The 24,244-nt window shown below is 44.6% G+C and overlaps 2 protein-coding genes across 5 annotated transcripts; both read left to right on the top strand.

The window, feature by feature from the left end:
• The first annotated feature begins 2,351 nt into the window (after positions 1 to 2,351).
• Positions 2,352 to 9,048, top strand: LOC134406296 (uncharacterized). 2 transcript variants are annotated; one of them, XM_063137650.1, is made up of 5 exons: positions 2,352 to 3,582; positions 4,373 to 4,420; positions 5,967 to 6,803; positions 7,613 to 7,645; positions 8,689 to 9,048. In XM_063137650.1, exons 1-5 carry the CDS (start codon positions 3,471 to 3,473, stop codon positions 8,736 to 8,738), a joined length of 1,080 nt encoding a protein of 359 aa, XP_062993720.1. In that variant the 5' UTR covers positions 2,352 to 3,470; the 3' UTR covers positions 8,739 to 9,048. The 2 variants fall into 2 exon arrangements, with proteins under 2 accessions (XP_062993720.1, XP_062993721.1); XM_063137651.1 differs by lacking the exon at positions 4,373 to 4,420 and having other exon boundaries at positions 2,353 to 3,582.
• A 2,037-nt stretch (positions 9,049 to 11,085) lies between these two features.
• TMEM219 (transmembrane protein 219) lies at positions 11,086 to 23,725 on the top strand. 3 transcript variants are annotated; one of them, XM_063137851.1, is made up of 6 exons: positions 11,086 to 11,256; positions 20,959 to 21,125; positions 22,603 to 22,825; positions 22,938 to 23,046; positions 23,121 to 23,232; positions 23,347 to 23,725. In XM_063137851.1, exons 2-6 carry the CDS (start codon positions 20,967 to 20,969, stop codon positions 23,473 to 23,475), a joined length of 732 nt encoding a protein of 243 aa, XP_062993921.1. In that variant the 5' UTR covers positions 11,086 to 11,256; positions 20,959 to 20,966; the 3' UTR covers positions 23,476 to 23,725. The 3 variants fall into 3 exon arrangements, with proteins under 3 accessions (XP_062993921.1, XP_062993919.1, XP_062993920.1); XM_063137849.1 differs by lacking the exons at positions 20,959 to 21,125; positions 22,603 to 22,825; positions 22,938 to 23,046; positions 23,121 to 23,232; positions 23,347 to 23,725 and adding an exon at positions 15,138 to 16,762; XM_063137850.1 differs by lacking the exons at positions 11,086 to 11,256; positions 20,959 to 21,125; positions 22,603 to 22,825; ... (1 more) ...; positions 23,121 to 23,232; positions 23,347 to 23,725 and adding exons at positions 11,370 to 11,390; positions 15,138 to 16,762.
• The last annotated feature ends 519 nt before the right edge of the window (positions 23,726 to 24,244 follow it).

The following is a 24,244-nucleotide window of genomic DNA, read 5'->3' as shown; positions in this document are numbered from 1 at the left end:
TACCTATGGGCCAAATCCTGCCCCACAGTTTGGCAGCTGCCCTGTTCTGCTACTGCCTGTCGCCTCTCCCAGGAGATGAGGGAAATAATGAATGCGTAGACATGCTTCCCTGTTAGTTCTGGATTTTTCAGAACCTATATTTGAAGGGGGGCTGGCTGTTGACATTTCTCTGGCTCGTCCCTCTGTGTTGCAGCAAACACAGCACCCTGATGGATGCTTTGGATTTTCTGGGGAGGAGATGTGGGAAGTGCTGTGTATTGAGAAGAGGAAACGGAAGATCTATTTTCCCTGGGTTTTGGCAGGGGACCAAACCTGCCCTTGGACAGTTGCTAACCACTGGCACTAAATTGTAAAATACTGCAAGGAAATAGTATGCCTTTCAAAACATCTTCATGATCCATTCATGCCAGGAAGAAAATGTGGGCAGAGTATGATTGTTGGGGAGGTTTCCTGCTCTAAGTAGAAAGGGGAATCCACATGGTACCTTCTCTTCTAATGAAGACTTTGCAAAAAAATAAAAATAAATACCAAAAAACAAACCCAGAAGGGAATACGGAGAAGAGAGTATGTCCAGACTGAAGGGGTGCTGTGCTGTGGTTGGATGAGTATGTGGTTTATTTTTAATCTTAAGAAACCCTGTTTTGGTGGCTTGATATCTTCTGCTCCCGTGTCTTGGTGGTTTCCTACCTGGTCTGGTGCCTCCATCCAAATCTTCCTTCCATTTGCACATCATGAGTCTTCCCCAACTGGGGCCCTCCAGATGTGCTGCACTACAACTTTCAGGCGCAGCCAGTGTGTCAAATGGGAATGATGGCATTGTAGTTAGCACATCTGGAAGGCGCCAGGTTGGGGGAGGCTGCTAGACTCCCATACCAGGGATGGACCCACAGCATTCTGCACAGTCAGGGCCCAATCCAGCCACACCTGTGCATAAACATCTATACATGGCATGCTCCAAACTGATTCCCTCCAGCCATGAGATATAGGTAATGATCCTGAACATGGAGGTGTTAGTCCTAGACAGGCATGGCAGCCCTACCGTGCCTCTCCTCATACTTGCTGTCTTTTACAATGTATCTCAGTCTGTAACAGGAAACCCTGCTTTAAGGTACAGCTGGTTTTATGCTTCCTTTATTGCACCAGACTTGCTCTTGTGCAAGGAGGGTGATGCAGAGTATTTTCTTATGCATCTTCCTTCTAAATATAAGCAGCTGTGATTACAAGTTCCGTTATGTCCTTAACTGTAAACCTTCCAAGTCAAGGGCGGTGATAGCATAAGTGAAATGAACAGTGTCAAGGAAAATAAATAAGTTTGCAGTTACTGTTATCTCAATAGCACCTAGGTGTGTTTCTGTGGTTGTTAAAGCAATAAATCACACTGCAGCAGGTAAAAAAGAATAAAAAATAAAGTTTCCGAGATGACCCTGTGCCTAGTGCTGTGACGTATGATCTGCACTTGATTACATATAATCATCCAATACCTAGTGTTGCAATTAAGTGTGAATAGATCTATGCAAATACCTTATAAAATCAAGTCCACTGAGATTATATATAATCAGCATGTGTCCATTGATCTGCAGATGGGCTGTGTGCGTGTTTACTCAGAAGGAAGTTTCCACTGCGCTCAATGAGGTTCACTTTCAGGTAAGCATGCATTGGGTTAACTAGCCTTCCCCAACCTGGTGTCCCCCAGATGTGTGGGACTGCAACACTCATGATTCCTAGCCAACTAAACGCTGCAGGCCAATCTATCTGGAGAGCGGAAGGCTGGGTTAAATGAAAAAAATAAAACGGGTTGGATCTAGATTTAGCCATACTTCGCCATCAACGGGACAAAACCCAACAAGTCTTATTTAGAGTAGACACATTGAAATGAATGGGGTTTTAGAATAGACCCGTTGAAATGAAGGAGATTTAAGTTAGTCATGACTAACTGAAGCCCCATTCATTTCAATGGGTCTACTCCAAGTAGGACTTATGTTGGATTTTACCCAAAGGTAGCAATGACTCCTTCAAATCGCGTAGATTTCAATGGGTTTACTTTAAGTATGGCTACCCCTGGATTCAACCCCTTGTACGGGAAACTTATGAATAAAAAATAATAATGAAAAACACGCTGCGCGGAATGGAAAGAAGAAGGAAAAATGGAATCCAACCAACCAACCAATCGCAAAGGCGGCGCAGGGGGAGACACACAGAAACACCCTCCAGGCGATCACGTGATAACGAAGGAAGTAACATGACCCAGGCTGCGTCACGTGCTAGGGGTACCTCCCCGGAAGCCGCGGGGCTGTGGCGGTCACATGACCAGAGGAGGCCGAAGGGGGAAACCGGTCACGTGGCGGGGGCTGGCTGGGTGAATGTACCGGGCGGGCTTGGGGGAAATCGCCTGGGCCTGAGGGAGGACCGAGATTAGAGCGCAGGCGGGCGCGGCGTTGGTTCGAGGCGGGCAGCCGGCCGGGCACTTGGGGCGAAGGGGTCGCGGGGCTTCTCTTCAGGGCCTTCCTTCGGAGGGGCGGTGGGTTTTTTTAAAAGCGGGCTTCCTGGCTGCATTTTTGGGAGCGCGAGGCCGGGCCTAGGGGGGGGCTTAGCTGTGCTCTGAGGAGGGCCCAAATAGACGGAACGCGGGCAAGGTGGGCCCGAGGGGCTGGAACGACGCCAGGGGAAGTTTGCGTCCCCCCAGAAAGTGGGGAGGGAGAATAGGTTTAGTTCGGCGGTTTTGGGGGGTAACTTCTTAGAGGGCGGCTCAGCTGTTCACAAAGGGGGTGGGGAGTCACATTAGGGGTGGGCTGCGCGCAAGAAAGGCCTTGAGTGGAGAGAAGCAGCGTTTTCTTCTTTCTTTTTAAGGCATCGAGGGTTTAGCCGTCGAGAAGGAAGGAAGGAAGGAAGCTTCCGTTACAGTTGTGGGGAGGTAACGAATTTTGGACTGGATCCCCCTGGGTTGCAGCAGTGCTGAGTAATGAGGGGTAGAGAGTAATAGGACACAGAGACAACTGAGAGAGGAGATTTTAAAGGGGAACGTTATTTCATTTTCATCTGTACAGAGGCGTTTGTATGAGGTCTTTTATCTAGGGATTCGTTTAGGGTGTCTGAGCTTAAGATCCATCAAGGGATAAAAAGTATTGGTACAAGGACTAAAGATCCCCATTTCATCTCTCTTAAACTGTGGTAGCATTGCAGAATTTGGGGAGCTCTGCAGGGGATCTGGGACCTTTCATTAGAGAAATCTCTGCAATTAGGTGGCTTTCTTGTCCTTCTGTGTTGTGGGCAAATTCTAGTCTTGTCACTTTCAGGAACAGGCTGCTAGTTTGTAGTGCAGAAACAAAGTGTTCCCTGGGAAGTAGCTGTTTTCCTACAAAGAGGGTTAAGAGCAGGGTTGTGGTCAGGTCTCTGGTGTTAAGGAACACCTTTTGCATCCTTGAGGCTCTGCTTTTTGTTTGCTGACCCGCGTTCCAGACCAGTCAGAGGCCATGCAGAAAGAGGAACTAGGCATGGATGAGAATCGCAACCCAGAAGAGGAGCTGCGGCTTTTGGGGGGGAAGAAGGAGAAATGCCACAACCTCAGCAACCGCATCCGAGCAGGTAACTTAGATGGACTCAGAAGGCCTGGCATCCAGCAATTTATATTCTAAGTCGGCCATTCCCAACCAGGTGTCTGCCAGATGTGTTGGACTCCAAGCACTGCAATGCTGGCTGGGGGCTGCTGCCCAACACATCTGGATGGCACCCATTTGGAGAAGGCTGTTCTGAGTCACGGGAGCCTAGTTTGGAGCTAGTAAAAATTGAGCAGCCTGGGCATCCAGACACTAGAAATTTGATGCTGGATGCTTAAAATTTTGACATATTCATTCATTTTGACATATTTTCTCAGATCTGCTTACTCCCAACCAGCTGTCTCTCTCCCCTCCCCAATTCCTTGTCTGCATCCCTTACCCACTTAGTCCAAGAGTTTCTGGACTCCTGGGACAAGGAAGTTATCACCTGCACTCATACCTCAGTTTTACTCGCCTCAGCCATTGATGTTCTGCTAGATTTGCAGGGCTGCAATCCCCACCCCCAGATAAAATTTCCTTCAGCCCTTTCCCCCAGCAGGCTCAGACAACCCATGTTGGAGAAACCCCACAGTAAATTACTAGCCACCCCATCTCTCCACAAAAAAAGGAGTCATTTTTCCTCCCTGGTGACTCAACTCACTAGGCAACACTCCCTTTCCTGGGTTTCAGTTTCCTGTTCCTCACTGTGGTGGGTCCAATTCAGTTATTTATTCAATGGCTCTTGTTTGGCTGATTGCCTTTTGTAACATGCTTCTGAGTTCTAGCTATCCTTATTGCCTGTAACCACTGAAAGTAAAAACCTTCTTTCTGTCATGCAGGGGGTGGAGCAGAGCTGGGCTACAGGCCAAGCCAGGTCTCCAGAGAAGGTGTGTTGCACTGAACTGGGACTGGGGCCTCCCCCCTTTTCCCTTCTGTCATACTGTCTGTGTGTGTTTCTGTCCCAGAGGTGGCTGTGCCTCAGTGTTGGGTGAGATACATTCACCCTGAGAACCTAGAGCCTTGAATTACACCCTGTATGCACCCTTCACTCAGCCTTCCTTATCTGTTGAAATGGTATGGAGAAAGATGTGATTGTCACTCTTACTAGATACAAATTTGGCATAAATCTTAGTACTCCTTTCCTCCTCCTAGCACATTCTGGGGAAGGGCTATAGTTTATTTAGGAATGGAATGAAGTCTGCAGGTTCAAAAGAACTGGGGACATCAGGATTCTCTGAGAAGTGGGGTTAGGCTCTAGGGGTGACAGGAAGCACTCCTGGGTCCAGAGCTTGTGGAATCTTTGGAGAGAGGTTTGAGGATCCATCTGTTTTTCCTTCCTTGGCTCTTCTCATTGTAGAGAGAAGCTTGAAAACCTGAAGGAAGAATGATTTAAAAGCTAAGTTAGGCTTGTATTTAGCAATTCTGGTGACCAGGAATTTCATAGAGGCAAGTGAGTGTGCTGGCAGAGGACAGACAGCAGGCTGTGGAGGAAAGGAAATCTGCCCCTCCTCTGCCAGCCTGTTTAATAGAAAGCAATAGAAAGCCAAGAGACTAGTAACCCGTGTGGTGTTGGATTTTTTTATTCTGCCTACAAAACAGGGGACTTCCTCTCCTCTACAGGTAGCATGGAAACAGGCTACTAACCTGTTAGCAGGCTAGTAAAAATGCAGTCTAGTAATTTTTGTGGGCTTATTTGCAAGGCTGATTGAAATAACCACAAAAAAATCAGGGTGTGTGTTAATACAGCCTCAGAAGTGGTATTCTCAGATTTTATAATTTCTTAAGCTGTGTCAGCACAGAAAAGGAATGCTTTTTTTCCACCAACCCCACCTACAACTCTTTCTTCCTTGTTTTTGCAAAGGCATTCTGTATTTCTTGTCTCAGATTTAGGGAGTTAGCATAACCTGGGATTTTGTTTTTAATTGTCTGTTGACGGGAAGACCTTAATGAACTGGTCATCTCCCCCCCCCCCCCCCCCATGAAGTGACTATAAGTTCTGGAATGTGTACCGCCACAGGGGTCCAGTCCCTGCTTATTTATGGCCTGTTGATCCCAAGCTGAAGAAAAATGTCTGTATTTCACAGAAACAAAACATGTAAATATTCAAATGTTTAGGTGTCCTGGTATTTTCCGAGCCTTAATACCAAAAATCTAAGTACTCGCACTCTGCGGGGGTTAGACATATTGATTCTCGTTAGTGCACCATCAGTGAAAATGATGCTTTATATAGCATTAACATAAGCCAAAATAAAGGGTGGGTCCCTGGCCTGAGGAGCTTACAGTGACAGTGTTAATAGTGGGAGGATGACAGAAGGAAACAAGGAAGGCATTTTCTTTCCTGTTATGTAATGCCTTGTGGAAGACTTACTCTATATCCTACAATCTATAACCGATCCAGGCATTTTCCTTACCCTTGCTGTCCTTCCTCTTCAGGTTCGTGGGAGTCAAATGGGTATACCGCACCCTCCGACATAGCTGAAGAGCCCAGTGTTCCCTTGAGCCCTTCTAACAGCCTTAATATCCGCAATCTCCAACTCTCTGAACGGGACCCTCCGGTTGCTCACCACCCCCGTCGCTACCCTCATCACTTCTACCATGGTCGGCCCTTCCATGCTGCCTACCGGAAGACCTACCGGGGCAGCCCCTCAGATCGCAAGGAATGGGGCCCCAGCACCAACGGCCACCACTGTGCTCCTGAGGGCATTTCTAATGGGCGATGGCAGCATCGACGCCGTGGCTATTCTGACCCACCCTCCCCATCATCATCTCCTGAATCAGAACGAGACAGCACTGTCAAAGCCAGTGAGAAGCCTGCCATTACATCTAATCCCACCAACGCAGCCACTGAGGATTCTGGGAAGGAAACATGGTCACTCTTCCGCCCCCTTCCTGCTTTCCCGGTTGATAGCAGCAGCGCCCGGATCATCCCCAAGATCTCTTATGCTAGCAAGCTGAAAGAGAACTTGGATCAACCAGGGAAAGCCTGCCACGTTCCTGCCTCAGCAGTCCGCACCACTAATAGCCTCCCCAATTGTGTCTTGGCGCCACCCCCGAGCAGTCCCCCGCCATCTGACAGCAGTCGGCGGCAGCACCTGGGAGCCATCTTTCAAAATGAGTGGGGCCTCTCCTTTATCAATGAGCCAGGAGCTGGGCATGGAGGGGGTGGTGGGACGGCACCAGATAAGGATGTAGAAGATGCAGACACTGGAGCATGCTGGGAGAAAATGGAAGCTGACGACTGGCAGGCTGCAAGAAATTATCACTTGGAAGGTAAGATTGTGGAAGGAGCCCAGTGCTGCTATTGGAGGGGAGGGGAAGGGAAGTTATGTATATGTTGAGATTTAAAAGCTGTTGAATATATTTGAGAGAGAGAGAGAGAGACGGTGAAGATGAAGAAATCTTTCATTTGGAAGATTAGAGATGTGTATGGTGATGGTGAGAGAATGGGCAAGTCACGTATGTCTCAGGGTGCAGAGAATGTCTGTTGTAATTCATGGAATGGGTGGGTTCTGGCATAGTATTGGCAGCCTGTGAAAATATAAAGGACAAGTCTTGTGAATTTAGGATTTATTTTCCTCTACTTTTTCACTGCTCATTAGATAAAACATGTTTGATCTTCGAATTCTACATTTTCCCCAGACCAGTGTTCATATTACTATGGGAGGAGGGGACAAAGCACACCTTTTGTTATAGCCATAGTGATTGTCTTTAGAAGGCTAAGAGGGCCTGTGATTTGGCTAAAGTTGGAGGGAGACAGGTTTCATACAGTCCCCACCCTCACCTCTACCCTTGATAACTTGGTGCAGATCTCTACATATAATTTTAGATGGACTGAGTCAAAGTTTGGAGGGTTTCTCCCTTCAGTGCACAGGGACTAAAGGCATGTATTCTGGATCCCACCTCTTAATGTTGAAATTTAGAAACCTGTAGAGGAGTGAGCTGCTTAAACTGTATATATTTATTGCATTTCTATACCACCCAATCAACAAAGCTCTCTGGGCAGTTGGAGCTTATTTAGGAACAGAATGCATTAGTAGCAGGCTTCTAATTTCTCTTCCCCCTCTCTTCTTCTAATGCAGAATGGAGTCATATATGGGAGCTACACAATCAAGGTAAGGACTGAAAGGAACCCCCTTTAGAATCCTAGGTCAATCGAGCTTACATATCTCGCCCAGTTCTGCTCAGTACTGACTGGAGACAGAGAATAGCACAATTGTGTGAACTGGATGTGTGATCCAGTTTATTCTTTATCAAAAACAGCCAAGACATTATCCCGCAACTGACTAATTGTCAAAGCAAATGAAAACTTATTGATTCAGGCTTTTCCTGGTTACACAGCAAATGTATATTCCTCAATATATTTGCCAATTTCTTGTCATATAGTTAGTTGCAGCCCCACTTACGACCACCAAAAAACAATTCTATTTGATTGCCAGCATGTTGAAATTTTTACCACCATTTTGTAAGGAAAATTGTTTTTAAAAGTTGACACACTGATTCCACATTGCAAAACGTCTTCCTTTGGGCTTTTTTCAATGCAATGCACCAGTTGTGCTTAGGCACATGTGTCCCATAATTTTGAAGCCCGTATTGCTAGATTAGGCTGACAGAGTATGAAAGTATCAAGTTGTGTTTAAAACTTCAGATCATAATCTGGAGAACTTTCAAGACATCAGTGTCTAACAACAAGTCATTGACCATTGTTCTAAGTCCAGAAACCAGGTAGCCCAAAGCTTTCAGTCTGTGCAGTAGCAGACAAGGGAATCTAAAGCGAGTAGATATTAGCTTGTAGCCAATTATTAGTCTAACTTAAGACCCATTCATTTCAGTGGGTCTGCTCTAAGTAGGACTAGCACTAGATAAAACCAGTTGTGTGAGAAACTCAACAGGATGGTTATCTACAGTAGAAAAAAATGTACTGCATAGGACTGTGGTACCCAAGGATGGGCCGAGCTGCCAGAGTTCACAACTATCTGGTTTTGAATGTGGGGCTGCCTTAGAAAATTCAACCAAGTCGTGAAATAACTGCTTATGTGGGAGCAGGTTGTACTAAACATTGACAATCAGTTTACTACAGCAGGAGAATGGGGCTTAGACACATCTCTCTTGTTTGTTGCGCATCAACTTCTGTTTTCCATTGTTCTTTTCCCTCTAGCTCCTAGCAGAGTGATGGTCTACACGGATACCTTGGATGGGAAGGGTTAACTCCAAAAAAACCCAGGGGAAGCACCGCTAAGATGTGGGGGGCACATGGGGAAGAAAGGCAAGGCGCCCACCCCACCCCCTTGAAGACTGGAGAAGCCCAGGCATCTTGAAAGGGGAAGCTATGCTACCTGCCTACCTCCCTTCCTTTGCTGTTATAGCCCAAATTGTCCTGGGTGGGACTGATGTCTCACTTCCTCCCCCCTTTCTCTCTCTGATTTAATGCTCTGGTTTTTAATTTCTTCACATGGTTTTTAATTTCTCTGGATTCCCCTGAAAATAAAGGCAAAAAAAAAGAATTTATTTAAATTCAGTTCTCTTGCTTTGTCAGTGTCTGTTTCTTACCCAGTGCAACACAGTTCTTTACCTTGCGTGGGGGAGATGGTGTTGAATCTGGTGGTACTGAAAGGGGTCTGGGGGGAATTGTTTTGAAGGGGTTAGCGATGGAAAGATTTCAGGTGTTTCTGAAAGCACAGGGGTAGGAGTGGAAGCCTTGGTAAGTTCTACCAGAAGGAAACAAAAACAATTGTCTAGGAAATACTGCAATTGAACACCTTAATTAAATAGAAATGAAAAAAAATGCTGTACCTTCTAGCAGCACATTGATGGGAGGTGCTGCTCTGCATGGTTTTTCCTTCTATGCATCTTTTAGAACTAAAGGGTTGATCTCTGGCAGCCCTCTTGAGCACCCTTTTACCTGGGTGGTGATTAATCTTTATTTCCTCTTGTTTGTTTAGCGTCTAGAATGGCTATTACTGTTATAAGGCCCCTAAACTTTAAAAAGGTTTGATATTTTTAAAACCCTATGAACTGACACAGTTATTAAATTGCTATAATAATAGCAATTGACTAATACTGTAGGGGTACCCATCCATGTTATCCTTCAGATGCAATCTGAAGCACATTTACTCAGTACAATTCACTGAGCATAACAGGACTTGACTTCTGAGTAAACAGACCTAGGTTTGCACTCTTAATAAGAATAACTGCAAAAGGGATCCCTGCTCTGATCACTGCCAGAAGAAAGTAGCTTGTTATGTCCTCTTGGGTAACACGGCAGCACACGCATTAGTAGTGGTAGACTGGTTTCTTCTTTGGCTCTTCCACAGAAAAGCGAAGCTGTAATCTTAAGTGTTCTTTCAAGGTATTAAACTATGAAAATTAGTGGGACAACTCCAAATATTTTGAATAGTTCTTAATCTGAACAACAGGACTGCCTGGGTCCTCTTAATACAAACCTGAATTCCTGAGCCTTGTTTGATTTACTCTTTCATATATTATACCCTAACTAGACCATCCACTACATTGGAGGGTTCATATACCTCCTCTCCCAATGTGAGATATGCCATCATTTGTCAAGAGTTCCTGAGCACAGCCTTCTTCAACCTGGTGCCCTGCAGTTGCTTTGGACTACAACTCCCAGCATTCCTGAATGTTGGCCTTTAACTCTCATCAGCCCCTGCCAAGACATCTGGAGGGCACTAAGTTGGCCTAGCATATTCTACACAGGCTAGACTACACAAAGCAATAAATGAGATACAAATCTGACATCAAACATGACAATTTTTTTAAAAAAAAAAAGGTGAAGGAATACTCAATTACCTCAAGGTGGCTGTTCTTGCATAAAGGAACTTCAAAGACAGATTTCTACACAAAACAGTTAAGCTACAATTGAATAGACAATGGTTTGTTTGATGGGAGGATATTTGTGTTAACACTTAAGAAAGGTGTTGTGAACGACCATTGTAAATACAATAATTCTCACTGTCTGCACTTTACATTTCAGTTTCCACATCTCACCATTTAGTGTTTAACCTGCCCCTTGCCATATATATATATCTCCCAAATGAGGACAACGCTTCATGAATCTGAGGAAGTTGGATGCTTCATGAAAGCTTATGCCAGAATACATTGGTTAGTCTTTAAGAAGCCACAATACTTTTTGTAATTTACAAGCTATCCAAATGTAGCTAAAAATCCTTTTAATGAAGAACTTTGGGAATCTTTGAGGAGCACTTTTGCCCTCAATCAAAATGGCTCTCCAAAAGCAGTAGTTGGGCAGGTCTGGCCCTTGTGGAAGACTTTCTCTATGATCCCGAGGAGCCGTTAAGCCGGAAGACACGCGACCTGCTCCTACCGGCACATACATTTAATTCGATGACTGACTACCGGCTTTCCTGAAAGGAAGGCAGTATTTTTGTAGATTTGTGGTGGGGGGAAGAGAGAGAGAGAGAGAGAGAGAGCCGTCGGTACGGGGCGCGTGCGCAGTATACAACTAGTCCTGGCGAATGCCACTGCGTCACTCAAAAGCGCCCTTTTTCCTGCGTGTTGAGAGCGGGGAGGGGAAGTGTATCGTTTGCGCGTGCGCACGGGGGTACTTCCCTGGTCGGATTGCCTTGCAGTAGTAAGGAAATGGGTGGGCGCCACTGCCTCTTAAAGGGGCAGTACCCTCGATAGTGGCAACCTGCGTTGGCCCCTTAGCAGCAACCTGGAGGGCAGCAGAGGCGAGGAGGGGACGGAGGTAAGATGAGGCTGCGCCTGCTTTGTTCCTGTGGACCCTGCCTGGTTTTCTTTTCTCCCCAGCTGTTCCCCTCCCCATCTCAATCCCTCTTTTCCACAGTGGGCCAGTTTTAAAGGCGTGGAATAAAACATTCAGTGAGAATGAACATACGCAGCTGCCTCACGCTGAACCAGTTCACACCGACTCCGCCCCGTTTAGCTCAGTATTGGCGTTGGTTCAATGGTGTCCTCAGGGCAGGGCTGTAGGTGCAAAAGTTCAGGCCCATGTTCAGCAGAAGAAGCGCCCTCAAATGCAGCAGGGCTACCGCATTTGGAAACAAGTGAAGTCATACATACGATCACCCTCCCCCCGCCGCCCCGCCCCTCGTAAGACTATAAAGTCCAGAATCTAAGGGTGCGATCCTTTGCACGCTTAGGGAGAAAACATGTGCTACAACTCCCAGCATTCCCTGGCTGGCGAATCCTGGAAGTAGTAGCACTTTTCTCTCTCTCTAAACATGCATAAGATTGTGCCCTAAAATTACCAAAATGTACCACTATGGCTCTCTGGCATCCCCAGCACAGAGAGATCATTCCCAACCGTCGTAGCTAAGCTCTTTTTAACTGCAAATGGTCAGAGACTCAACCTGGTAGATCTTCAGCATGCAAAACATGGGCTCTAGCACTGAATTAATAACCAATGAACTATTAATCATAACATCTGATGTGCAGTCCTTTGTATACCTACTCAAAAGTAAGTCCCACTATGTTCAGTGGGGCTTACTCCTTAGTAAGTGTGCATAGGATCGCAGCCTTCTATGCATTTATTTAGAGAGATAAATACACCATCTTGTCTCTATAGTTCAGGGTGGGCTATTTATAAGCATATTCTCTCTCTCTCTCTCTCTCTTATTCTCTCTTGTCAGCAGCTGAGAGAGAGATGATCTACTGCATCCATCTCCTCCATCTCCATTTAATCCCAAAGCACTTTTTAGCAAATATAGGCCTGTCCTTCTTGTCACTATGGAAACTCAGGGTGGTAAAAGATGTCTTACCCAAGTCTGCTTGTTGTACTTTACAAGTGAATTTGAGCCTAAATCTCCTAAGTACCCAACCCTGTAGTTTGCAGTTAGAGTACCAGACTAGGACTGGTGGACCCAGGTCTGAATCTCCACACAGCCATGATGTTTGCTAGATGAATTGGGGTCAGTCACTATTTTTCAGTCCTCGCAGGGTTGTTGTGAAGATAAATTACAGGAAGGGGGGGGGGAACCGTGTATGCCGTTTTGAGCTCCTGGGAAGAGAGGTGGTGTATAGTGAACAAGAAAACTATCTGCTTGTACCACATTAACCATCTATATATCTGCATACCTATAACTATCCATCCCAAACGCTTCTTTGGACCTGGGAATGCAGCCAGCCTGGACCCTGCTTTGAATGCCATACTGAGCCGCTAAACAAATGTGTGTAGTAATAGAAGGAGCATTTATGAGCAAGGGCTGAGTACTACAGCCAGCTCCTGCGCACACACAGGACTCAAGTATCATTTGGGGGGGGGGGGCAGTACAAACATCTAATAAACTCCCACACACTTGCTATAATTTTCTGGGCAGATGACAGAGCCCCCAACATCTTAGGGACATGCTTGCAACAATGATCACTTTGTGAGACACACCCCCTTCCATTATTATTTTCCCATGTTTATTAGACTATTTATGTCCTGCTTTTCCAAGACATTCAAAGCCATTTACAGTCAAAAAAGTACGCCTATAGGGAAGCAGGCATAGAATTGTTTTTTGAAAGCATGATTCTCACCCAAAAGCTTGATGCACTTTACATCACTTCTGGAAAAAACAAACACAAAACCACCAAAGTCAGGAAGGAGGTGCCATAGAAGTGAGGCAATTGCAGCAAAGCCATGATTTCTACTATCCAAACCTGCTGCAAAGGTGGCACAGACAGTAAGACCTGCTGACTGAAAACCTCAACTAGTGAGAGGGAGGGCTGATAGTGGGTGCAATCTCCTGGCTGCCTGCTAATATTAATTTCATCCATAATAGCCTATCCTCCACTGAATTAATAGCCAAGAAAGCAATTTTGATCAAGATATTTTTAAAAACAACAACAACAGCATAATTGTACTATGTCTGGCTGTCTACCAACAGTTCTCCAATCCCCATGGTGTCTCACCATATTTGCTTCTCTCCATTTGGGGGGCGGGGGCGAGGGGAACAATTGAGTTTAATAAATATTCAGAAGATACACTGGGAATGTGTGCATGACATGACAGCCCACCATGGGTTATTTAATGTGCCATCGCCATTTTGAATGTGCAGCCTCCACTTGAGGGTTGTTGTGTCATGCGAGCTTGGTGAGCGTGGGTTATGTAAGGGTTAAACAACCCTACCATAACCCATAGTCTGTATTAGGGTTATGTAAGGGTTGTTTAACCCTTTCACTACCTATCAACATAACGTCCGAACTGAGGTTGCATATGCAATGTGGCGCCTGTAGACACTGCAGCTCATAATGGCTTAAATAAACCACGATGGATTGCGGCATGTTGTCTGAACCCAGTCACTGTCTTCTACAGAACTTTATAGCAACCCTGGTTAACATTCACACTGGTACCCCTTTTATTGACAGTGAGGTCCCAAAGCCATTGCTCTGTCTGTGTGGCTTATGCCCAGCTCTATGTTTCTCAGGAAGAAGTTCCACTAAGATCAATGGTACTTCCAAGCCAGGATGCTGAGGGTTGCAGCCATAGTGTTTTCTTGTTTGATTGAATGATTGTACATCTATACTGCCTTTCTAGAATCCGCCAAGGTGGTTTACAAAAAGTTCAGAATATAAAAACTTTAATGAAATAAAAATATAGTAAAATGCTGAAAACAAAATTTAGAAAGAACAATGATTTTAAAAGCCAAGTTAATAAATTAAGAACATATGGGAAATTGCACTGTATGAGGAAAATAAATGTTGTGTGTGTGTGGTTCTAGCAGGGGACATCAGATCAATTCTAAATGCTTTTTGTGTTTTTTTAATAAGTGGGGGTGGCTGAGACTGGCATTAAATTACTTCTGGAAGTGTTCGTAAGGATAGTGAATAGCAATTGAATAGCAACTGAATTATTTGGGTCAGTAGGCCTGCAGATCTGCTCTGACTTGATGGGCTTTAGCGACAGAGAATACATTAATGCTTTGCTCATTTCACAGAAAAGAGGATTTAAAACTTTTCATTCAGCTATATGGTTCAAATCAAATGTTTTTTGGGAAATGAAGTGTAACTTTTAGAAATCTTGCTGTCTCTCGATCCTGGGACTTCTAAAAACTGGTAACATTTTAAATTGAGTCAAGGTCTGCCAGGTTTTACCACAGAATCTGTTTGTAATGACCTGTCTCGGCTATGGGTGTCTCTGAGTATGTGTAGAGTTTCTACTCAGTAATTACCAGTTTGAACTTACTTAAAATTAGGATTTGTAGGGGGCAGGCTGTACCTCTGCATCTGTTATGTTAGAAATCAAGGATTCAGTAATAGGTCAAGTTGAAAAGCAGATAGGGGAACTGCAAAAGTGTTAACTTGAGAGGGTTGCTCAGTGTAGACTGATGTAAGAAGAAACAATATGGGTGTAGTAAAGGTGTATGATTGAGAGGTGATCAGCTGGAAGAATGTTTATGGGTGGAGGAGGGAAGCTAGGTTGGGATGACAGGACAGAGCTACGTTTAGTTCTCCAAAAGCTTAAGAATTTTGAAATGGAGAATGGGTACTGGCTGGTTAATTCCTGAATGGAACAATTTTCTTCTGCTCAGTGTGTTAAAGAAAGGCCTTCACAATTGAAATGTACATATGCTTCAGTCAGTGAGCAAAGCCCCAATTACAATGTATTGCCCTTCGGTTCAACAGTGCCTTTCCGGTTGAAGTGCAAGGACTTGGTTATGAATCGTCCCTGCCTGGTGATGTCACCCCCATCAATGGTGTAGCAGGGGGAAGGGTTGTGTCTCACAGCACACTGACATCACTTCCTCTTGAGCTTCGAAAGTGACTGGATCAATGGAGCAGGAGTGCCTGGCCCTCGTTGCTGCCTGTGTTCAGACTTCCCAGCTGTTGGTGCAACAATGGATGCTCAACCGACGCACGGCGATTTTTGCAATCGCAAGGATTCTGCAGCGCAGACGCTTCCGCAGGTCAGCCGCTGTGCTGAGACGGATTCTCTCAGCCAGCGTCCGGCGCAAGAGAGCACTGTTGCGGCTTCACCGAAATGCAATTGTCTCGGTAGTCACTATGGTGTACTCATCTTCTCCTGCACTGCATTATGAGCATGAGCTGATGGCCTTGTCTGAGCGGTCCCACTGGATGCTTCCACGATGCAGTGAGTGGTGGGAGAGGATGATCTCTTCAGAACAAGATGACAAGTGCTGGATTTCTTTGTTCCGAATGTCACGCTCGACACTGATGTATATCGCTGAGGAGCTGCGCCCTGCCCTGCAGCGTCGAGACACCGGGATGCGCTCGCACATTCCTGTTGAAAAAAGGGTAGCCATGACCATCTGGAAGTTAGCTCACCACGACAGTTACAAGACCGTCTCGGAGCTCTTTGGAGTGGGGATTTCATCAGCATGCTCGATATTTGAAGAGGTCTGCGAGGAAATAAACAGCAGGCTGCTAGCCCAAATAATTGTGCTGGGAGAACCACAGGAGATCATGGAGGGCTTCAAAGAGATGGGCTTCCCCAACTGTCTTGGTGCAATTGATGCCATACATATCTCCATTCTTTGCCCCCCATTCTCTGCTGATTCCTACATTAATTGCAAAGGCTTCTATTCCATGGTGTTGCAGGCCCTGGTGGACAGTAAATCCCGTTTCACTGATATCTATGTTGGCTTTCCTGAACGGTCCCATGACTCCCGCATCCTGCACAACTCTCCTTTTTTCAACAGCATGGATGAGGGCACCTTTGGGCCACAAACTCAGACAATGTTGGAGGGGGTTTCCATGACTCCTGTCATAATTGGGGATCCTGCATATCCACTTCGCCCCTGGCTAATGAAACCATACCCTGCACCCAAAACCGGGGCCCAAGAGAAATTCAATGAGAGGCTCTCAACGTGCCGAGCGTGTGTAGAGAGAGCTTTCGGGGTCTTGAGAGCTCGCTGGAGATGTTTACAGATGCGGCTGGATGTGAGGGAGAAGCTCATTCCAGTGGTCATCGCCACATGCTGCATCCTGCACAATATATGTGAGATCAAGGGTGATGAGTTGCTGGAGCCATTGGAAAATCCTGCGGCTGCCGAAAACCAGAATGCTTCAGCCAGGCCAAGAGTACCACTGTCAGAAGCTGGACTAACCAAGAGAGCTTGCCAGATCAGGGCTGCTTATTGCTCCTATTTTGAAAAGAACCCTTTGTAAAAGAACAGGTTCATTTACCCATGTGACTTCAGGGGGTGGTGGTGTTTGGCCTGGCTGTGTACCATGTAATACGGAAGTCTACTAAATGGTACCTCATTTTATATATCAAATAAAACGTTTATGATTTGGGGTAATTTGTGTGTGTGTGTGTGTGTGTGTGTGTGTGTGTGTGTGTGTTTTAAGGTAATTGTTATGATGAAAGCAGTCTTATAAACAATCTGTCCTACATTCCTTTGAAAACAGGGTGGGAATTCAACCAATCATAGTGTAAAAGTGGATGGGAGATGTAACTCCACGAGTTGAGACATATACATCCCCTTTACATTTCTCTAAAATATAACCGGAGATACAGTATCCCTACTTGATTAGTAGCCACAGCAAATGAAAGTTGATTGATTTCTATTTGAAAACACACTATGGCTGCAATCTTATGCACACTTACCTAGGAGTAAGCCTTACTGAACTTAGTGGGACTTGCTTACTGTGCAATCCAGTTTATATATACTCAGAAGTATTACCACTTCCTCTGGTTCAAAGCTTTGGATTTTTAGGTGCCTAGTCCCTGGATGGTGTTGGTGGGAATCTATACAGATCTTGAAAACACAGACTATTCAAGTCTCTCTGATCCTAAATGCAGTTTTTATACTACTCTATTACATGAAGCTAGCATCTTCTTGGCTGTGATTGAACTGTTGTTTCAATCTTGGGGGTTCATTTGGACACCTAGGGACTTTTAAGATTATGGGTTTCATGGGGGAATGGCAGACATATTTGAACAGCTCACCAGGATCCCTGACAATAACTCCCACATTCTATACTTGGGCAGACATGATTTGTTTCTGGTGTGCAAACCAAGAATGAAGCCAATGCTTAAACCATAGTTTCCTGGTTTGGATGTCTCAGGAAACTGATTGGACAAACCGGACATCTTCTTTCAATCTGGGTCCATGAGAAGAGGAGGGAACGAAAGAAGCACTCCATCTCATTGCTTGAACCCGCTCTAGCAAATCACAGTTTGTTGGACCAAATATATTGCGGCTGAACGGGCATTGTTTTACAGAAGGGTACAAGAAACTTTCCCTTACTTTCCTAATGAAGCTTTTTTCTAATAAACATGGCATTTTAAAATAATTAATGACTGTCAGGGAATCTGAACACAGGATAAATGGATTCAAGAAGGCTCCTCTTGTGCTAATGTCCTGCTTTCTTTCTAATTTGCTGGGGAACATCCAGCTTCGTGGGGAGCATGTTCAAGCCACAGAGGAAAGCAACAATTGATATATGCTGGGTGCAATCATGTTGTGCAGACACACAGAATGTGTGGAAACTTGCCTTCAATTATTATGTACCATTTGCCACAGCTAGAACACTGAGCAGTTGTTGGAATTGTTTTAACAATGGCTTAAAACCAAACCGTAGCATGTCCCTCTACTTCAAAGGAAAATGGATTTGTTGTATTGCCTGGAAAGCAGCCTGTCTTTAGTAGACAGGATTTAATTTGGAGTAGAGCTCACCTAGAATTAGCCCTGGAGCACAGACGTTCCTGGAGAGCGTCTCTCTCACTCTCACCATTGAAAGCGTCTTCCCATTATGTGCTGTAAACATGTGACCCACATTAGAAGACCATGTGCAGCAATAACATATGTTAGATTTTTGAAGTGAAGACCACCCGTGTGCTTTCCACATTGTTTCCTTCAGGGCAGTGCCTCCTATGCGTTTTGTAATGTAGGAAACAGTCTTGAATAACCACAACTAGCTGCCCACCCACCCCCGTCCCTCCACACACATCTGGGATCAGGGCTTCCAAGCACCCTTAAGTTTTCCTCCCTGCATGCCTCTTTATTTTCGCAATTAAGTGGTGACTTGGGCTACATATGAAACATATGAAAGGAGCCAGTACAGGGATTGTCTTGGCCATTTGAGTATATGGTGGCTGCTATATGACTCATAGCGGCACCTGGGAAATCAATATTGGTAGGTTTAACAAAGGCCAAGTGACATTCTTGATTTCAGTATCCCTTACAGGTGTTTGCTGTTCTCCTTTTGAAATAGCATAACTTGACTCCTTGATGTACTTGATGCACACACTCAAGGTATATTGCCTTGGGGCATTTAGAAGGGTGTTGGAGAAGATGGTTGTAAGGAAGACATGGCAAAATGACAGCAGCAGAGCTTGCAGTGTTGAAAAATATAAGTGCATCCTTGCTTGGTCAAGCCAAACCATCCATCTAGTCCAGTATCCCTTTTTCCACAGCGCTCAACCTGATTGGAAGCCCACAAGCAGGGCTCAAAAGCAATAGCCATCACCTGCTTTTCTTCTAAGCCCAGAGGTTCCATATAACAATTACAGCAGCCTTCTCTAATCTGATGGTGCCCTCCAGGTGTGTTGGACCCATGAAATGGCTGTGGGATTATAGGAGTTGTAGTCCAACAAATCTGGAGGGCATCAGGTTGGAGAGGGCTGCTATATACTAATAGCAAACTCATTCTATGAATGTGGATATTTATGTAGCCAAAACGGCACCATCTGCTCACAAAAGAGAGGTATCAGCAGATGTGGGAAACCCCCAAGATCTGCAGTACTACAAAAAATATTTAGAAAACGTGTGTGTGTGTGTGTGGTGGGTTAGAGAGTCACCCAAAACAGCCCAATGAGGACTGAGCATGTTCAGTGGCTACAAGATGCTGGTTGATCATTGGAGAGGAGGACAACAGAAAATTGGGAGGGAAAAGTGAACGGAATGGAGCATACTGGAAGAGGGCATGGTTGGTTGGCACCCGAAACAGAAACCTCCACACAGGAATATCTGCAGGCTCCAGTTGTCATGACTAATAGTAATTGATAGATGTATCCTCCACAAATGTGTCTTTTTAAAGCCATCTAAGACAGTGTCCATCACCACATCTTGTGGCAGCAAGGAACCATTGGTGTACATAAGAGAAGCTCATAGTGTCCATGTGGACAGAGAGAAGGGACCTTCTGTACATTGTATTGTGATTTTGCTACGAGTACATTGAAGAGCTGTAGCACAAAAACATTATGGGATCTCTTGTAGAATAGTCATGTGCCTCAGAATGGAACACACCATTTTTGGGAAATAAAGAATTGAAAGACAGGAAGAAACTTTCACAGAGAATCAACAGAGGGAAGTTTCAAAATAAGTCAATGGAATATAAGAAATCAAGCAAATGTGTGTTTAATTGTCCACATTGTGTGCTGGTTACTCATTTTGTGAGGCATCCCTCTTTTGGTAAATTTTGAGGAGTAGACATCAGAATTTGCATTCCCGTATTCTAAAATAGGACATATCAATGGTGAAATTTCCACTCAATATGGAGCATATTAAGCTACTTAGTGTCATAAATGCCCAGCTTTCCCCCATTTCAGCTGTTCCTTTCCAACTCCATGGCGCTGAAAAACAATATGGACTATACAGAATTTTTCTTAGGGATGATAGTATCTCCTAACTACATCAGGCTGAGTGACAAATTCTATCTTGCAAGCAGAGCCATCTAACTAGTTGGAATGGAGAAGAACCTTGCTATTGCTAACTTCAGAAGCACAACATCCTAAGTGAGTTCTTAAAAACTGTGAAAATTAGAGCTAATTCAAACAATCAATATGGCATGCCTTCTCCTATGCTATCTCCAAATACACACTGGGGATCACTTGAATAAAAACAACCCAATTTCAAAACACGCATGAAAAGTTAATATGTCAACTTTTCATTTACATGAAGATCTCAGTAGAGGAGTAGCCTCAAAGAAGCATTCTTCCACTGCATTCTTAGCAGTTACAGTCCCATGACAGGATTGTACCACAGGCCCATTTAATTCTTAATCCAATGAAATTGAATTAATATAGTTTGGTATTTTTCTGTTCACATTTCTGGGGACACATTTTGACTTTAATTTTGGTGGGGAAAGGGGGGTAGCTAAAAGTCTACACAAAGGAGAATGGGGTACATGTTGTCACCCTATTCTTTTTCATTGTTTCTGGCTGTTCCAGGATTAATTATTAATTTTATTTATTGCATTTACATCCCACTTTTTTTCCTTTTGCAAGGAACCTAAGGTGGCTTGCATAGTCCTCCTCCTCTCCGTTTTATCCTCACAACTCATGAGGTAGATGAGGCTGGAAGTCAGTGACTGGCCCAAAGTCATCCAGTGAGCTTCATGGCTAACTGGAGACTGGAACCAGTATTGCCTGAGTCCCAGTCCAACACTCTAACTACTACACCACACTGGCTCTCCAGGAAACGTTTCAGCTTCTTCTAGTGCTGGAATGACACTGCAACCTTCTTACCCTCACCCTTAGGGCTGACCATGGTCATCTGCTCCCTGCTGGGCTCCCTACGTGTCTGTCTGGAGCGACACCCACCTCTGGTCTCCTTCTTCTTCTGCCTCCTTTCGTTGGCTGTTGCCTTTCTTGGTTTTGCTGTCTACATCCAGTCACATGATGTTCAAAATCCTGATGTCGAAGAGGTGAGCTAGAGATGAGGGCCCTACATGGACAATCAGACCAAAACTTGGGATGGAAGTGGGTTGTGGTCTTAAGAGAAGCAGGGGGAAACTTTAGGATAGAGAAAGGGCAATGGTGGAGACTTCCTTTCATTCTCTTGCTAATTGTTTAGCCTGAGTCCCACTGATTGAGGTTTTGAGTGGTCATTATACTGAAGCTTTGAGGCTGATTGGCTATCTACTCAGATGGAATACATAGAATTATAGGCTGGGCTTGGGAAAAAACTAGCTGTGTGTTGGGTTGTTCCTTGCAGAAGCAGACTTGTGTGCTTTGAATTATATGAATTTGGGGCATTGCATTGATTCGGACTTGAGAATAGTCTGGCTGCTATTTTGCTACCATTGTGTTCCAGTCTATACATTTATTTTTTATACTATTTTTATAATGCTTAGGGTGCAATCCTACGCATACATAGACAGAAAAAAAGTCCTACATCTCCCAGCATAGCTGCCTAGGGCAAGCTCGGAGTTGTACACTTTTTTTTCTGTCTAAACATGCATACGATTACACCCTTAATATCATAAAATCTTTTAAGTGGTTCACAATACACACACATATGTATGTATTGTGAACTGCTTAAAGATTTTACGATATATTTATATAATACCAATATAGAAATTGTTAGAACAATAAAAACAGGGAAAACTTACAAATGTTGCATCAAGGCAGCCATAAAATGGAGCAATGTCATAATCCATTACAAGTCAGGGAAAGCTTGTGGAAACAAGTCTTCCAGTAGTGCTTAAAGCTCGCTACACTTTCTGCCTCTCAAACAGCGCATGAGAGGGTGTTCTAGGGGATGGGTGCCATTGCCGAAGGCCCACTTATACACTGTTACTTGGCAACACTCTATTGGTCACGGAATGAGCAATTAGGCCCCCTCAGAATGTTTCGGGGGTCAACTAGGTGTATATATGGGAAGGCGGTCATCTAAGTAGCCTGGTCCCGAGTTGTTGAGGGCTTTGTTTATCTGCAACAAAACCATGAACATGGGGTTGGTAGCTAATAGGCAGCAAGTTCAGTTCTTTTGTGAATTATAGAGATGGGTTGTATGTGTGTGTTTTTTTACAAGGCACCATAAAAGTGCTTTCCTTTTCAAAGAAAATTGTCCTTGAGAAGATCACTCTGAATGTTCTACCACCTGAAGAAGGGAGAGTAAAAGAATATTAACTTTAACAGTGCACGCTGTTAAATCCACGAGTTAAGCCATTTTCTCTAATGAAAATCCAGACACAAAGATCCAAACTCTTGACACTTTATGGAACGCGTGTGTGTGCCATATTTCAGTTTTCTATTTGTTAAGCGCAAAGGGGGAATTTAAAGGGCAAGATCATATGAAATTGGAGATATTTTTTTTAAATGCAGAAGCAAAGAAAATATCAGGAACAGAAGCAACTAAGTAGCAATTCTTCTCATTCCTTTTCCCCCTTCATCTCTAAGGACTGGAACTCTCTGCTAAAGTCTCTGGCAAATTTAATGTTCTGTATCCCAAATAAGACTCAGCAAAATGCCTCAACAGTACCTTCTTCCACAACCACTGCTGAATCCTTTACAGCACTCTCTGTCATGGTTGGCCTGAGCTTTGACCTTCACAATGGCACAGATCCTCCCAATGGTACACACCTAGGTCTGACAGTCAGTGGAACAGAACTGGGCCTCAAAGGTGAGTGATCTCCCACTCCTGGCCAATTGCAAAATTCCTCTCAAAGATCTCAGGAACGTTGTTTCCTTGTCCATCTTCCCTTGACCTTCCCTTCCACCAACTACATACGCAGGTCCAGATGCCCAGGAGCCAATCCACCTCTTGGCTGTCATCGTGAACTCAGTCTCCCGTGAAAGCTGCCTTAGCATCATTGCACCTTCGTCCCTTCTCCCCAAGACCAGGTGAGCCAAGAGCAAAAGGTTTGGTGGCAAAGGGGCCTTAATCCATTAATGCAATACTCCCATCTTGTCCCCAGACAGCCACCTAGATGTGTCATAGGGGAGTGGGACATACATCTGGAAGAGCCAGGGATTTGCTACAAATCGCATTACCAGCCTAACCCTGCCCTGTCCAGCTTGCTGGACCAGGTAAGATATGTCCAGGGAGGGGCACCAGGTCTGGGTATTGGGACTCCGAGTTTTTCCATGGTGGAAGCTGATTACAAGGGGAGAACCATTCACTGTCGCATTCCTTTCACTCAGGCGGATCGTGCCCTTTGCAGCCAACGTCTCCTGATGACCAGTGCTTTCCTTCTCTGCCTCTGTGCCATGCTGGCCTGTGCAGCTGGCCTGTGCTATCCTGTACCCAGAGACAAATGGGGTCAAATCTAAATGGGTCCAGCCAATGCCATGCTTTCATTCCATATTCCAGAGAACCCAGGGGTCCTAGCTGTTTGCCCACCTTTCTCTTAAGTATCTGGATTGCACAACACTTGCCATTCTGTAGCTCTGAAGCTAGCCTACATAGTGGTGGAGTGGCAGAGGTGTGAATAGAGTTTAATTGTGATCTTGGTTCACTGTGGGGGTACTGGGTGAACCCCTCAGAGAGGAAAAAGCAATAAATTAGATATAAAAGATGAAATTTGTTCTTTGTATTATGAGTGGCTGTACCAGTGACGCAAATTGAATCATAATAGATGACTACTGGGGGGAGTGTCACATGCTGTTGAGTGAGGAAACAACTACTATAGCGTTATCCTAAATGGGATTATCATGCCATTGATAGCAAATGCTCCATTAAAGTTAGGAGCTGTGCATCACAGTTTCTTAACATAACCAATAGTCATTAACCCACTGATACTAAAGGTCACCAACCTCAAGTCAAGGTTGAATAATATAAATGGGGGCAAGTAAAGTTATTCCATGTTGGTGTGAGTTGTATCAGGGTTTGTTTATTCACACTGCAATCCTATATATGCCTACTAGGAAGTAACTACTATTGAGTTCAGTTAGATAGTAGTTTAGGGATTAATTTATTTGAACTTTTAAAATCAAAGATATACCTAGTACATTATAACAATGTTAAAATATACAAGAAGGCAAGAATATATGATAAAAGTTATCACAACCACAATAAAAGCGTACCTTTTACAACCAGCAA

The sequence above is a fragment of the Elgaria multicarinata genome, chromosome 11 (assembly GCF_023053635.1).
Source record: "Elgaria multicarinata webbii isolate HBS135686 ecotype San Diego chromosome 11, rElgMul1.1.pri, whole genome shotgun sequence".
Classification (NCBI taxonomy): domain Eukaryota; kingdom Metazoa; phylum Chordata; class Lepidosauria; order Squamata; family Anguidae; genus Elgaria; species Elgaria multicarinata.
The sequence above is the reverse complement of the archived record's forward strand: the minus strand, read 5'-3'. Positions and strand labels throughout refer to the sequence as shown.